Source organism: Lutjanus erythropterus, chromosome 21 (assembly GCF_056507025.1).
Source record: "Lutjanus erythropterus isolate fLutEry1 chromosome 21, fLutEry1.hap2, whole genome shotgun sequence".
Taxonomy (NCBI): domain Eukaryota; kingdom Metazoa; phylum Chordata; class Actinopteri; order Lutjaniformes; family Lutjanidae; genus Lutjanus; species Lutjanus erythropterus.
In genome coordinates, this window is record NC_139337.1 from 20,056,019 (window position 1) to 20,072,658 (window position 16,640).

The following is a 16,640-nucleotide window of genomic DNA, read 5'->3' on the forward strand; positions in this document are numbered from 1 at the left end:
TCTCCCTTCTTTGGTATATAATCCCCCAAATAAAATCTCCTGAAAATCCTCCTTTAAAGATGTCTGCTGAAGCTCTCTGAGTTTTGTAGTCTTTTTGCAGTTTACCTGTTTGCATGGGGACAGTAACTGATGGGATGAAGTTCATCAGTATCAGTGATGTGGACGGTTCAGCAGGTGACAAATGAAGGGGACACTTTATTACCATCTGTATACACATAACAAATAATGCATACTCCTTGATCATTAATTTTCTGTACAACTACTTCATTTGCACCCAAATATTTAAAACAAATGACAATTGTTTTTGATTCTTCTGTGTTTTTCTAGTCAAAATCAAATTTATACACCATTTTGTGTCCACGAGAAAGGATTCTGCAAAAATGTTTACTGTAATTTGTTGTAATTGTGAACTAAAAAAGAAGGTAATTTAATTAAATTTACTGAATGAAGATAATTACATGTGTCAGCATCTGTCACAGTTTCTCACAATGATTAAACAATTGCTGTAATTACAGCAACACACTGTCATTCATTACCAATCAAGTATATGAACACACTGTAAGATTTGTTGTACAGTTGACATTGCATGGCGCCTCAAACACATCTTCAAGAACGTTGTCCATGTTGTCATGGTCACCAGCAGCTGAGGACGCAAACAGAACAAAGGGAAGTCAAGTTAATGAATTATCATGATTATGACATATCAAAATACATAATAAAGATTAGTACAGATACTCACACTGAATATTCATGCCTCAGACTCATTGGACACCATGTCAGCAGTGTTCCTCAGAAGCCAGCGGTTCTTGTGTTGAGCGTGTCCAAAGCCCTCATCATAATTCCCTTTTCTTCTGAACAGTTGTTGGTAGTGAAATATGCAGTAGAACTCCCCATATAAAGGTGCGTAATTGTACATGCTACAAATGAGCACAACTGGTCAGTTACAGTTCACATTAAGGAGTGCATTTGGTTGTAAGGTATTTTTATAGTCACGCTAGCTATCTTTACACTTAGTTTCATGTTGCATTGTGTGAATGAAGTTTTCATATCGTATCATATTCTCTGTCATGTGTTTTACTTATCATAGCAGGAAAGGCACAGGTTGAACCAGCTAACAGTCGGCTCTGTTCCAGCAATTACAGTACTGCAATGCAGTGCAACTATTAACAGTGTCATTAATTACCCCTGTTTAACAAGTCAAAAGGTCTGCTGTGAAAAAGGTTGATTCAGCTTTAGTTTAATTTCACGTGTGTACTCCTGGTCATATGGAAAATGGGCCTGGGAACCAGTGTTCTATGAAGGAACATTAAATAAGCTGTAAAGTTGCGCTTTCTATTTTTCAAATAGTCTGTCTAAATCATGGCCTCTGTTGCATTTAATCGTTCAGCCAGTCAATCAATAAATCAATAAAATATTTTGAATGTATCTGGCAAACATTAAGTTTATTGTAGTTATTGGCCCGAATATAAGATAAAGTTTCTTACAACTATGTTGCAAACATAGAAGTTACGAATAGGGCTATCTTATATTTGGGTCGAGTAGTTTACCAATATGAAAATGATCAAAATAACTAACTGTTTTTGGTACAGACATAAGATCATTATTTTGAATCATTGCTCAGTGTTCCAGGTGATTTTTCTGTAGAATATTTTAATATCTCACCTTAATTTTTTCTTGCACAGCTTACAGCAGAAACAAGTTTTGTGAAAAATGTATTTGTCTGCAGTAATTTTTTCCATTGGATAAACCGGCTTCAAACAGGCTGAACACATCTCCTGACAAGCTGGTTGAAACTGCTGAGAAAAATGAGACTACGCTTGGTTAAAAGAAAAAGAAAAAGATTTTCTTGACAGCCATAAGCAACAACAGACAGGACAGCATCAATGAAAATTAAAATGCATATTTAATTTCAAATGCAAATTTTAAATCAATTTTAAATAATTCAAGCTAAAAATAATTCCTCAGGCATCAATAAGAATAACCTCATATAAATAAACAAACAAACCATAATAACAATCATAATTAATATCTTAACAAATAAAATTATATACAAAACAACTACAATAAGAAAAACACTGCCAACACAAACTGCACCTGTCTGTGTCTGATTTAAGGTTTCTGATTAATCGGCCGCTGAACTTCGGGGTATTTGTTGACCTGACTGACCACTGCCTGACTTGTGGATGTTGCGGTTTCTGGCTGAGTAGTGACGACAGTGGAGGTTTTGGAAGAGTAAAACCGGTTTCCGAAGTTATCAGTCCTCTCATAGTTCTCTGTGACTGTTGTGGTGCCCATAATACTGTTTCCCTCACGGTCAGTCTGCACCTCGAGGACACTCAGCTCTCGCTTAGGATTAAGTGGGATGTTAGAGGATTGCTTTTGACCTCCTTTTCTGGGGTCCCGTTTGCGGTTTTGAGCAGGACTGTTGCACGTCAGGGTTTTTGTTGTCCGGAATTTCTCCTCTGTCTTTGGGCTGTGCTGACAGGTCGGGCAGATTGTGGTCTCAGGTGGAAGCACCTCTGATTTATCCGCCTTTCTAGCAGCGGACTGGATGGAGATGAAGGCAGGTGAAGATGCAGGGCTTACTCTTTGTTTTGCAGAGGCCACTTCAGTGCTTGCACTCTTGCTAACTGGCAGAGGTGGGTTTCCCTTTGTTACAGGGCTTTCCAGTGATTTTGTTCTGCTTGAGCCGATGCTAATTTTACTAATATTACCAGAAGTTGGAGATCCTTGCACTGCCCCTAATGACTCTTTGAACAGGCATGATAAACCAGCAATATCTGACTCAGATTTCAAAGTAGAGACAGAATAAAGAGCCTTCTTTATGGCTCCCTCTATATCCATAAGTCTTGCTAAAGTCTGTTCTTTCAGATTCATGATTTCCTCACTGGCTCGCTCGAGATCCCCAAAAACATGTGCCATCGAGGACTTGCTTTCAGGGTTGTCTCTTGCTAACGGCATCCTCTCTCCTTTGTTTTCTGCTTTCACCTTTTTGTGTTTCTTATTGTCTGAGCTGACAACCCAGTCAGGGACGTTCTCAAATATTCCCCTCAGAGACCTCACATCAACCCCGCTCGTGTCCTGTTCGATTTCTTCAACTCGACTGAGAATGCTCTTTAGTTCCTCCTGCTTTCGCAAGTTGTCAAATATTTCCATGGCTGCTGTTATGTTCCCTCTCATGATCTCATCCATGTGAACTGACAGCCGCTGTCGGCGCTCGTCCTCTGTCTCGGCTCGCCCTTTCTTTTCCCTCATCTCAACTTTGCTTTCATGTTTCATTTCTTTCTCCTGCTTGCCTTTGCTGTCAGCAGTTTGTCCACAGGTGTTTGGGTTACTGCATGACGGACCAGTTAGGGTTTGCTGTGGTTGCTCAGCCACATGTGTTAGAGTTGAGGAATTATTATCTCCAGACATGTGTTCTGGGTTTTTGTTGTCAGGCTGGGCAATTTTTACTCTTTTTGGCTTCACAGGCGCATTCTTTGCCTGACGTGCCTTTTTACCTCCAAATTTGTGACACGCCTCATGAAAATTTACATGGCTTTCATCTGTTTCATTCATATTCTCTTTGACTGAGAAATCCTGGGTGCTTCTCTCTTCTGCTGCAACATTTATTTCTTGTTGTTGACCAATGATGTTCTTATCTGTGTTATCATTTAGCAAGGTGATGACTGAACCTTGGACTTGATGTATTGCTTCAGCTGGTATAGCTTTATCTAAAGGCTCATTTCTTTGAAGGTCCACTAAATCAGGTCCTGTGTTTGCACAACTGTTAGGTCTCACAGTATTAGTTTGGGTTGCCTCAGGATTCTTTGTGTTGGTTGATGAAACGTCTCCTTCTTTCACTTTCAAACGCTCAGGTTTCCGTGGGATGGCTGGTTTTGGACCTGCAGGCCTTTTGCTTCCCTCGAAGACAGCACTTGAAGGTGCTTTATTTGTGGTTTCACTTTGGCTTAGGGGCTTAGCATTTGCTGCAGCCGCTTGTTCTTTGGAGACCTCTTGCCTCAGTGGAGCTGCACTTGATTTAGGTTCAGTCACAGGACAAGACTCCTCCTTGGTGGGCTTTTGAACAGACACTGCATCCACATTTTGCGATATTTCCTTGTGAGGTTTGGAAGAGTTTTTGTAGATCATAGCTGCTCTGAAATCTCCCTTAGTAACATTAATGTTGGATCTCTCCAGGGAATTCAAAGCGGCTTGAAATTTACCCTGAAAAACAACCTCTTCATCCTCTTGCTGTGCAGGTGTTGTTTCTGAGCTATGTACAGACACCATATCAGATTTCTGGACCATCCCTGTGCACTTTTGACCCATTTTCTTGCATGTTTGCATAGTTTGTACTTCTTCAGATTTAGTGTCTTTAGAGCCTGTTTCTTTATTCTCATGTTGGTGGTCTGATTTATGTTCTGAGGTGGTGTTAGAGGCTGACTGGAAAACTGATGGATACTCTTTTTGGTCCTCACTTTCTTGAGCTGATTCTACTTCTTTTCTTGAATGTCTGACATTGCCTTCTGTGGCTGAGACAACAGGCTCCTTATGGGATTCTTGAGCAAGGAATTTCTGTTTTGCTTGTGATGACTGATACAAAGATTTGGCCTCGATTGTTGCCTGTTGGAGACTATGTATTGCAGTTTGGAGGTTAGAGATCTCGTCATCCTCATCTACCACCTCGACTAATTCAGCCTGGTGGACGTTGTCATCATCTGGTGTCTCAGGATGTAGGTATGTTCCCTGTGGTGTAACTAAAGAGTTACAAGCTTCATTTTGTTCTTGGGCATCACACTCTCTTAAGGTATTCTTGGGTTGCCCAGGGGACAATACTTCAACATTGCGTTCTGTAGAGGAATTGCTAATTCCAAGTGGCACATTTTGACCTGGTGAAATAGTGGTAGATTGGGCAAGATGTTCATATGCATTTTGCCTTGGTTGGACAGGTCTTGGGTCTTTAGAGAACATGTTTTTCAGTTTCTTTACATCCACTGGTGCCCACTCTGAAGTACTCTCCTCTGCCTGATCACCTCTCTGTCCATGATGAACTTCCATGCTTTGTCCATCCACATTTTGGCTCGGAAGGAGTTCTTGTTCTTGTACTACTGACGCAGACTGAGGACATTTCAAAGACTCTAAATCTCTTGATGAAATGGCAGAAGATTTGGCAATATTTTCATACAGATTTTGCTTTGGTTGGACTGGTCTTTGGTCTCCAGAGAACATGTTTTTCAGTTTCTTCACATCAACTGGGACCCATTCTGAAGCACTCTCCTCTGTCTGATCACCTTGCTGTTCATGATGAAGCTCCATGCCTTGTCCAGCCACATGCTGATTAGGACTGAGTTCTTGTTCTTGTCCCGTTGATTCAGTCTGAAAACTTTTCAAGAACCCCAAATCTCTTGGTGGAACGGTGGTAGACGGGGCAAGATTTTCATATGCATTTTGCTTTGGTTGGACTGGTCTTGGGTCTCCAGAGAACATGGTTTTCAGTCTCTTTACGTCCACTGGGACCCATTCAGAAGTACTCTCCTCACCCTGATCACCCCTCTGTTCATGATGAAGCTCCATGTCTTGCCCAGCCACATGGTGGTTAGGACTGAGTTCTTGTTGTTGCACTGTTGGCTCAGTCTGAAGACTTTTCAAAAACCCCAAATCTCTTTGTGGAATGGTGGTAGATTGGACAAGATTTTCATATACATTTTGCTTTGGTTGTACTGGTCTTTGATCTCCAGAGAACATGTTTTTCAGTGTCTTTACATCCACTGGAACCCATTCTGAAGTACTCTCGTCTGCCTGATCACCTTTCTGTTCATGATGAAGCTCTGTGCCTTGTCCACTCATATTTTGGTTAGGGGGAAGTTCTTGTTCTTCTTCTGCCTGAAGACTTTTCAAATACTCCAAATCTCCCTTTTCAATACAACTCTTGAACAGTTTTACATTCCCTTTTACTTCAATTTCAGACCTTATTGATCCTTGGCAGGCTGGGTCTTTAGAGGTTTCTAGAAGGCAGCTTGTGGTTGATTCAATTGTGCCTTTTCTTAGTCCTTTACAATCTGTTTGACTTCCATCAACTCTTTCTAGCTCTGGTTCATCATACTCTGTACCTTGTGGAGGACAGTAACTTTTCACATCTTCCTCATCAAAATAATTATAGAGGGAGTAAACCATGATTTCTGCACATCTGTTTACATCTTCCTGGATTATAACACCTTTCCGCAGAGAGTTATCTTGGTTGAGAATATCCTCAACAACCTGAACCACATTGGCAGTTTTGAACTCTGTGTCTTGGTTGGTGGTGAACTGATGCTGGTGCACATGTACATTCACCACTGTGGCCTCCATATTTCCTTTACTGCCCTCCTTTAGATAAGTGATCTGAGGCTTTAGATTCGCCCGTGGTAGCAACTGGAGTATAAAATTTTGTGCACCACCTTCTGCTACCCCATCGTAGTTTATCTCAGGCCCACCCTCTGTTAGTGTGAATTTGGCCTTTTTAGCTATCATTGTCTCATTCACCTCAATGATTGAGCCACCTGAATGAATGGCATTAACCTGATAAAGGGAAGCCAATGTTTCCTTGATGTTCTCAACCATCGTCTCAACTTCATCTTTGTTCTGCTGCCTAATTTTGTCAAATGGCATTGATTCAAACAAATGGGCTCTGTTTTTGACATTAGCTATTGGAAAGTCCTGAGCTGCCCCGCTGTCTCCTACTGGGCTTTGGGATTTTGAAGTATGCACAAAGGAATGCTCTCTTTCTATGTTTGTTGGGATGAAAGGATTGTTTTTGAAAAGAGCTGCACTTGTTTTGATTATTTCTCCCGAATTTTCTGCATGAGGAAGGCTTGTAGGCTCGTCCTCAAAGGGTGTTTCACCATTTGAATCTTCTTCCCAACCAGAAAGCTCATGGTCAGTGCTTTGGCCGATGATGTCAACAGATAGACCTTGTTTATGGGTCTGATCTGTCAAATCAAGATTTTTGGTAGATGCATTTCCTTTGTTTTCGCTATGATTCTCTTTTTGACACTCCTGTTTTTGTTTTTGGACTGCTCCTGTGTCACCCCCAGGAATAGAAACTCTCCCCTGCAACTTATTATCCGGATATAGTCTGGATGTGTTCACAGACTGACTCTCAAACAACCTTCTGGTAGTCTGAACGTCTATTCTTATCATCTCCTCCTCACTCTCTGTGTTAGGATCTGCACTAGAACTAAGAATTTTGTGATCCTCCACGATCCTTTTAAGACTTTCACTGACTGGCCTGTCTTCATGCGCCTCAAATACACCTGATGTTTTACTGACGCCTCTTTCCAGTGTTCGCTCTGCCATGTGCTTCTTGGGAGTGTAAGGAGATACTTTGTCACTCAAGGCAGAGTTCTCAAATATCAAGCGTCTTGAAAGGACCTCTCCCTCGTATCCAGTTTCACCAGTTGTCACCCCAGTCTCTGAGCTCAAAACCTCAGCAAGCTCCTCATCCACAACATCATCCAGCATCTTCAGCTCTGGGTGTGTGTGCTTCAGGAGCCTTTTCAGCTCGCATTTCTGCCGCTGTTCATGTAACTTCTCTTTGGAGAGTTGGGGTGGCATGGACTGCTGGAAATGTGGCCCAGAGATGTCTTCTGGCTGATGTCTGGTTGAAGGTGGTGGGGCATTGTCGTCTTTCCTCTGGTGGGGGTCTTCGGCCATCTTAGAGGAACAAAGTAATGTTCTCATCATTGAGTCCTTTGTAACAGAAATGAGCTATCCAGTGAAAACCATGCACCTGAGTGTGCAGCCACAAGAGAGGTATGTTACCTTCAACATGCCAGTTGATTTGCTTTCCACATGCAAGGTGTCAGTGGGTTAGGTGAGCTCCGAAGCAACCACCAAATGCAACGACAACCACAATGACAAATAAAATAGAACGTAGTGGCATCCAATATTTTTCTTTCTTTATTTTGAAGAGAACTTGCAACTCTCAGGAAAACAAACATTTGGTTCCTGAATGCCGAACATGTTAATGTTGTGACAATGTAAATCCAATACACACTGTCATGCAAAATGTCTGGTGAAATTCTACCTTACCTTTGTTAGTTTGACTCTTTTCCCAGACTCAGATGACTGATCGTGTCCCTGGAAGCAATAATTGTTTCAGGTCAGGTTAACTTGACAATAGCAATATCATCTTGACCTTGGTTAGTGTGATTAGATTAAGCTTTAGCTGTTATCACTAAATGATAAAGTTGAGTCCTATACTGTTTGATATATAATAATAAACTGCAGTATAAAGCTGCCTATGCATCGGTTGACTGTTCTGTTCTCTCAGAAGATTAGATTACAATCTGGATTATGTTTTTGTAGTTTTAATCATTCCACCTGGTACAAGGAAGTTTAAAGGTTGTAACAAAGAATGGTATTTAATGTGTGTAAGGAAGTCTTATAACTTAAATTACAAAATGTAGCTGCTCAAATGCATTTATAGTTAACTGTTTTTGCCATGCTCTAAACCATTTTGCATGTTTACTTCCATAAAAGCAATATATCTTTTACATCATGTTTATGAGCATTAGCTAATGTTTCTGTGGTGTTTCACAAGAAAAAGAGACCTCCATCTATTTGGTGAAGGTGACCAACGCCTGATCTGCAGCTCAGCATTACTCTTGGAGTCACTGGGCCAGTTTTGAGCGCCTAACAGCTGCAGTGAGGACACCACAACAAGGCTATCAGAGCTAATGGCTACTTACAAAATTAGCATGCTCATTGTAGTACACGACAAGAGAAGACTGGTATGCATTTGGACTATTCAGAGAAGTTGATTAAGTCATAAATGTACGTCTGTTTGCGTAAATAATGAATTTGTTTTGCAGTCGGGTCCCTGCCTCATCAGTTTCATCTTGTTATCTGCTTCCTGTTTACACTGTCCCGCATGCCCAGTTTATGTGAATGGTGATGCGTTTTCTGGCATCTCACTATGAGCGGAGATTATTCCTGGAACAGCGCTAAAATGCAGTAGTGGGGATGTAACCTAACATCAGGCAAAACAAATCCAGGACTGAAATGAAGACATGAGTTGTGGGTAGACAGATGTTTACCGGTTTTAAAAGGCTCTGTGCTGATTCCTGAGATGCCACCTTTGACAGATAGAGAGCAGACATAGCTCTGACCGAGACACTCAGTTTCTCCTTGGTTTGGATGAAGGAGCTGTCTCTGAAATCTGCGATAGACCTCCTCTTTTCATCTGCAGCAGAGAAACCAGACAGCAGTTTTAATGTGATGAATTTCTTTATGACACAAGTGAATTTCTTTATGACACAAGTGTAGAAAAGGACGTAATCAGAGCTCTCTAAGATCAGACTTGGGGAGTAACACATTACATGTAATGGGTTTATGTAATTTAGGACACAAAAAAGTAAGTATTCCATGACAGTTACAGAAAAAAAGAGGTAATAAGATTACTGATATATTTAGTAACCAGCATGTAGCATTAGCTACACAATAAAACAGCAAACATTAGCTAACCTGTCAATACAGCAACAACAACTACGACTGCTACAAGGCCACTGAAAGTATTTGGTGGCTGTAGGTGGTGACAGTGTGTGGGTAAAAACACAAGCTTCAGACTGAATAAGTTTAAGTCAGTTTACTCTAAGTTTGAGTGTAAAAAGCAAATGTTATTGAACAAAGTGCATTTACATGTGCAAAATTATGGCTAATAATCCAAATGTGCATTCACACAAATCAAAAAGTACTTGCAGGGATACAACCATGCCATTAAATTATTTACATGTGATATGGGTTTTTTGTAAATTTGTCTCACTTTGGCACTATTTTAAGACATTTGAACAGGTTTAAACAAGTGACTCATTTTAAAAACATACCTGCTCTCATCCGTGTCACTAAACTGCGTGTTTATAGTTAGAAATTTTGGGTAGCAGCTGCCATGTGGTCGAGTTATAAATGTACCACTTGTGGAGAGATACCTGACTCCACTGACACACATACTGAAAGTTAAACAGACAGTGAGGCAAGTCACTGCAGACACAGTTTACTGAGAACACAAGAGCAAAACTAAACAAAGATTATGTGCTAATCTCGCTTGTTTATCACTCATTCTTGAGAACTGGGACAAAACTGTATTTCAAGGGAGGTTTGATTTTTACTCTTCAATAACGATGTGAAAATATATTTTGAAAGATCAAACTCTTAGCTATTAATGCCATGTTAAATGTCTGTGTCAGTTAAACACAAAGTAAAAAGTATTTCTTTTTTTTTTAAAGTTGATCAGAATTCTCTTAATTCTAATCAAAATGCACATTTTAAAACCACAATTCTTATTCAGCTTTGATTTAGAAGGGCCACAGAGTTTACATGTTATGGTTAAGACACTGAATAGCAATATTGTTTAATAAATAAATATTAATGCCTTTTTTTAAACCAGGGAGTGAGACAGGGGTTCTTAGAGTGTAGCTAAACCTTAAATCCTTAAATCTGGGACATAAAAAGATGAAAAGAAAAAAGATTTTAAAACAAAGATGATTATAATGGCACATTGTTATACCTATGTTATGAGTAGGTATTTGAGGGCTTTTAACACATATTTTATATAGTCTGAAGTTGTGTTTTCTGGCACAGAGAAGTTTAGAAATTAAAAACATTAAAGCAAAACATTTAATAAATTATATATATTTCATATCTATAAATCCTTTAAAAAAAAAAATCACCAGTGATGATGCTGATGTTAAAAAGGTTGTAGGACTTGATTTGTCCCAAGATGTACAAAAAGAGACAGTAAATCAATAATCCATCAGCAGCTGGAGCACATGGCAAAACAGTCATTGAGATGAGTGTAAAGTCAACTCTTTAGCGACCTCTAGAGGTATTAAAGTCTCAACACTCTGATGTTAAGACTTACATGGCTGCTAACTATCAATCAAAGATATTTTAAATACCCTAATTTACTGTAGATATTAAGCTTTCTGGGTATAAAGGGTAAGTTTTCAAGAGCACGTGACACACAACATGCTGATGAGACTGTTTCTACTCTGCAGACACACAGATTATTCTCCAGTTCAATCAAAATAAAAATCTGTACTCACAGAAAATGAAAAGCTCCCAGCTCCTTCTGACCTGCCTGTCCTCTTACTTTCTCTCTTTGTGAACGTGTCTAGGTCTGATTTCCTGTCGGTTTGTGTCCAGTAATGGTGCCTCTGCCCCTCTGCGTCGCTCCCTCTCTCTGCCTCATTCCTGCCCCAGTGACAGCTGACCCTTTCACCCCCCCACTGCACTTATTCTGGACTCAGAGCATGCCGGCTATTTCTGTCCTGCTCTGGAGTGGCCTACTGGGACCACACCAGGTTGAGTCAATCACGGCTTCTTGCGTGGTCACTGTGCTGATATTCATCTCCATTTCACCTCTTCACTTTCATTCACACGGTTCCCGGCTTTGACCTGAGTCACAGGACGGACACAGAGGGCTTTCCAGGGAATGTTTACCAGATGAGCCGGCGTCTTGTTTGGGTTATTTCAGTTACAAGAGTATTTAGACACTGAACGTGGAGCTAAAAATGTTTTTTCCCCATTTCCTTTTGTGGTCGATCAAAAGCAAAAGATGTTTGGGAATATTTTATTTAGTGATTGATGGATACTGAATTTCTGGGGCTGATGCCGAAACTGATATTTGGGAGTAAAAATATTCAGATGTCGATATATCAGCTTTATCTAATCTTCATTTACATATATATTAAATACAAAATGACATCAGTGAACTGTCACTTGTATTTTTAATAATTATAAATAACTATAAATAAAAGTAAAATAAAAAGAGTTGCATGTTAGCCAGTTAAAGTGAAGAAGGAAGACACATTTATTTATGAATTTAATTTTTCATGTTATATTTTTGCGGTTATGGTGGTAGAAACACCATCGCTTTTGTCTACAGGCTCCTCAAAAATCGACACAATATGAATGTTCCTCGTTGTAGCTTCAAAAAAAAAAAAGATCAAATATACATAAAATGCTACTTACAAGGGTGAAAAAATAAAAACAATCTGCATTCATGATCTATAAAAGCAAAAGTATTGGACAATATATACGCTGACACTATTACAGACTGATTTAGCTGTGCTCGGCCGGTATCAGGCTGATAACATTGGCTGATTAATGTATCTCTCAGTCTCTTTTATTTTATAGGTTAGTAATTGCCTCTGATGTTTTGTGAAGATATCTACGTAATGTGGTGCTAATTATACGTTAGGTTTTCATGAAAGAGAAGCTCCATTTATAGTCACTTAATTGTTCATTTATTATTAATTTACTTTTTAAAGTGAGTTGAATTCATGCCTGAAGACAAATTTCACATTTCTGCATGTTCAGCTGACCTTCTGTGCACCGACTGATGAAAAGACTCTCTACACCAGCAAATGATTTTGAATTAATTAATACTAAGTGAACACGGTCTCTGTTTTCTGTATAATTACAGAAAAATGACCAGATTACATTTGTATTTCCTGGAACTTTCCTTGCAAATTACTAGGAAATAGAGAGAAATGCCTTTAAATATCTAAAAATGTTTTGTTTTTTTTGTTTTTTTGTTATTCAATTTTGTGCCATATTATTAATTTATTAAGTTAATCAGGAATTAGAGCAACTGAGGTGCTTGATTGTTCTGCTTAATTCATATGTAATTTTATTATTGCTATTTGTAGCCACATTTATGACTGGGCATTTTATGATTTGTTTTTGTTGTGTCTGGCAATCGAATTTCCGTCACCGAGCGATAAAAAGTTTTAATCTACTAAGTTCGGCTGATAACTGGTCAGTAAAGAGAGCACTTGAACATTTATCTCCCGGGTTTATTGGGCAGTCAGTAAGGATCATAGTGGTCGGGCCGGCAGTTCATCACAAAGCACACTTTGATGAATGTTGTCTGGTACTCACCAGCTTGAGAGGCTGCGATTTTTTGAAAATCAACACCCCCTATTGTTTTTCTCCTCTCCATCTGGGTCTGATTCATCACCTAGAGAGAGAAATAATCAACTGTCACTGCTACAAAGTAGACCTGTGTCTGTCTGTCTGTGTAACAATATGAAGTCTTAATTCTACTTTCGGAAGTTAGATGATGGATTTGATAGAAAGTTGATGATTTCAAACTAAATATGTTTTGACCATGAATCACTTATCAGTCCCAAAATGATGAACAGGTGTCTATATACACATAATAAGACTAAATAACCTCATATAACCCCACTACAAATAATCCAAACTATGCCTTATACAGTGATTGTATTTACCTTCCGAGTCACATGATCATCTTTTGCATCATTAGTTGGAGCATCAGCAGGAATTTGGTTCTTCAGTTTCTCTGCAGGGCTTTTTGCCCCTTCAACTGCTCCATTCATCATCGGCATGATGTCTGCTGCCTTGTAAGGTGACGGGGAGCTTGCAGCTCTGAAGCTGCTCTTCACCTTGTCTTGTGTGTCTGCCTTTGACTCAAACAGAGCCTTCAGGGCCCCAATGGACCCAGCACTGTTTTGAAGGCTCCCCATTGACCTACTGCGGGTCAGATTGGTCTTGGCTCGAGACCTTTGCCTCTCTTCATTTCTCTGCATCAGAGCTTCCAGACGAGTGTCTTTACTCTCCAGAGGAGTTATCTGACGGTGACACACAGACAAAAAGCAGCATGCAGCTTTCTCACGCTGTTTGCAAACAACTCAAAAACATCGTGTAAAGACAGAAGTTACCTCTTTTAACAGCTGCTTTGGCTTTGCTTCACCGTTCATTACTGAAGTTTGTTGAATTGATGTGCTCACTTCCACTGTAGTTTGGTACCTGTCACATACACAAAATCCATGTTAATCATATAACATACAGGCACTGCATGTACAAGGTTATAGAGGGTTGGACCACATGTTTAGTTGCACTGGTGTAATGTAACTAAGTACATTTGTACTGTACTTATGTACAAACCTGAGTTACTTGCAGTTTACTTGATTTACATTTTATGCAACTTTGTACTTCTACTCCACTGCATCTCAGAGGCAAATACTGTACTTTATATTCCACTATATTTGTCTGGCAGCCTTAGTTACTAGTTACTTTTCACTGTACACATTTTCACCCCCTTTTTGTCCAGTGAAACTCATGTGTCTCCAGATTTATGTTTCTGATATACATTCAAACATTTCAAGTGACAGAAGAGTTGCTAATTAAAGCATATGAAAATGTATAGAAAGTACTAGCATTTTTTTTGTTAAGTATAACAGAATATGTTAGCCATGGAAACAAAAAAAATAATTTTTCAGAAGTCTGTCACTTTCATGTGGTACTTGAATGTTGAAATGGCCAATTTGAGTTTGACATCCCTGGTTTATGCAATGAGAAAATTCTTTACTTATTAAGCTAAAGAAAACTGTAAAAAAAATATTTTGGATCAGCTGGAAAACACATCACAAACTTGTTAAAGGCTGTTTATCTGACACCAAGGTGACTTTGTGGTTCTCAAAGTAATTTTACAAACATATAGATTAGAGATTAGAGATTAAACATATATAACATATGGTAGTAAAAATGAGCTCAACCTTAAACATCTACTGCAGTAAAATGTAACATACACAACAGTAATATTAACCCAAAAATATCATATATAATAGTAATATTCTAGTAGGGACAGCACAATGAGTATGTTTACATTTTAAACTTTAAGTACATTTTGCCGATAATATTTACGTTATAATATATAACAATATATAATGTTCTGAATGCAGGACTTTTACTTGTATGGAGTATTTTCACAGTGTGACATTTGCAATTTTACTTAAAGTGACAGTTCACCCTCGCGACGCTCTAGCCTTAGAGTCGCGACACGAGATGTACGAGATCTCGCGATACATTCACACCTGCGTTTACATGCTACCTGGAAGCAACTGAGACAACAGAGAGAGACCTGCTCAGATAAAGTGACTTGCTACGCCTACAGTTGACTTTGCAAACTTTCAACAAAGAAGAAAATGTCCGAGGACTTCGACATAGACGAGGAACATCATTAGGGCTTGTGTACCTGCTTCAGGCTTGTGCACGTGGATCCGGTCTGAGAGGCGTGGTGTTGACATGGTGTAAATGGCGTCTTTTGTGACGTCTTTTTTTAAACTTTGTGGGGTTTTAAAAGTAGTCACTGTTCTTCAGTTATACTGGATTTGACTGCAACGCTGAAGCTCCGGAAGTGTTTTGTGAACTGGAGATGTCACCATCCTCGCATCAGCACAGGGGTGAGTAGATACTGAGTGTTCATTTTTGGGTGAACTGTCTCTTTAAGTAAGGGAACTGAGCTCTTCTCTCACCGCTGTTTAGTTGTCGTAGACGTACAAAGAGTGAGAAAGGTGACGTTTGTCTCACCTGGAAACTAGCTGGGACACAGACGTTATCTTGCCCCGCAGCCCTGCCTCCGTCCAGGTGGGCTGGTCACATGACGAGGAGACGCTCCTCAGCGACTGGACGCGCCTCAGGTTGCTCTTCCACTCCATGACCAGTCGCGTCACAGCAGCACACAATTTGCAAATAATTATATCACCTAATAATACGTGACAGAAAATCAATGATCCATTAGTGCAGCACGTTCTCTGTGTAGACGATCAGCAGAACCTGAACATCATAATCTGCTCATCTTTAAATCCTGCAGTAAAATTTGTTAACCATCATCTTAAAACCACTTGTGAGCATTTTATTTACTTGTAAAACTAAACATTTTCCTACAAAATGGAAGATTATAACATCTAAAATGCACATTCTGTAATGAATGACATGTTGCAATGATTCTGAGTCCTGCAACTTAACAGCAATGCAAAAGAGTGCAATAACTACTCAGTTTAAAGATAAAAAAAAAAACAATGCTCCTTCAAAACAAGGTGTTGGACTATTTAAAGTGAATTATTTGTCGATTCTTTACCTGACAGATGTCAGTCAGCGTCTTCGCTCTGTGACAATCCCTGTGAGACACTTACGCAGCATCACAAGACTTGCACTTGAGCAAAGTCCCTTCTCTTCCTTATTACCTCAGACTGTTTAAAATGATCTATGAAAATGTCTAGAGTAGCAAACAACAGCATATAAATCTCAGAAGCACTGGGCAGCAACAGACTGCAAACTGATGTTGTTAATTTAGAAATCACTTATCTAATGCACCCATTTGTCTCTATGTCGACCATCTTTGGTCATTATTGTGTTTTTTTTCCTCTACCGTGTAAGTTTTAAGAAGAATCTTTGATGTCAGGTCAAACCTCTCAATTAAACACTTGATCTCTGAGCATAAACACACCATCCACTAAGGTGAAATGAAAAATGAGAGAGAAAACTGAGGGAAAGTCATTACAGCAGCAAACAGAGACTAAGAACAACAAATTGAAGATATTTTACAATGAGAGAATTATGATAATCTACAGCAGCTCTGTTACTTTAAGAGTATTTTGCGTTGGCTCAGTTTTCAGAGATACTGATTAACAGGTTACTCAGGTTAAAGATTTATAATGCAATATAAGAGCATGTGAGCACTGTTAATCTACTACCTACCCTGCGAGTTAAAGGGACAGTTCAGTTTTCCTTTCCCCTGTCATCTCTCCTGTAGCATTATTTATCCATCAATGTGGTTTTGGTGTAAGTTGCTGAGTTTTGGAGGTTTCATC

At 39.4% G+C, this 16,640-nt stretch overlaps 1 protein-coding gene across 4 annotated transcripts; it reads right to left on the minus strand.

Moving 5' to 3' along the window:
• Nucleotides 1-175: 175 nt before the first annotated feature.
• LOC146307600 (xin actin-binding repeat-containing protein 1) lies at nucleotides 176-16,070 on the minus strand. 4 transcript variants are annotated; one of them, XM_084746759.1, is made up of 9 exons: nucleotides 15,908-16,070; nucleotides 15,358-15,532; nucleotides 13,707-13,794; nucleotides 13,257-13,616; nucleotides 12,904-12,982; nucleotides 9,060-9,205; nucleotides 8,053-8,100; nucleotides 1,663-1,793; nucleotides 176-917 (listed from the first exon to the last, which is right to left on the minus strand). In XM_084746759.1, the coding sequence occupies exons 2-9, from the start codon at nucleotides 15,483-15,485 to the stop codon at nucleotides 749-751; spliced, it is 1,149 nt and encodes a 382-aa protein (XP_084602885.1). In that variant the 5' UTR covers nucleotides 15,486-15,532; nucleotides 15,908-16,070; the 3' UTR covers nucleotides 176-748. The 4 variants fall into 4 exon arrangements, with proteins under 4 accessions (XP_084602885.1, XP_084602884.1, XP_084602882.1 ...); XM_084746758.1 differs by having other exon boundaries at nucleotides 1,663-1,796; XM_084746756.1 differs by lacking the exons at nucleotides 176-917; nucleotides 1,663-1,793 and adding an exon at nucleotides 1,885-7,674.
• Between the last annotated feature and the right edge of the window lie 570 nt (nucleotides 16,071-16,640).

Bases quoted from the DNA above. Each gene is read 5' to 3' on its own strand.
- LOC146307600 (XM_084746756.1), bottom strand. From the start codon at position 15,485: ATGGAGTGGAAGAGCAACCTGAGGCGCGTCCAGTCGCTGAGGAGCGTC. The intron at 9,206-12,903 runs GTGAGTACCAGA...TCTCTGCTGCAG, and splicing joins AATCGCAGCCTCTCAAGCTG to ATGAAAAGAGGAGGTCTATC. The intron at 8,101-9,059 runs GTAAACATCTGT...TATTGCTTCCAG, and splicing joins CACAGAGCCTTTTAAAACCG to GGACACGATCAGTCATCTGA.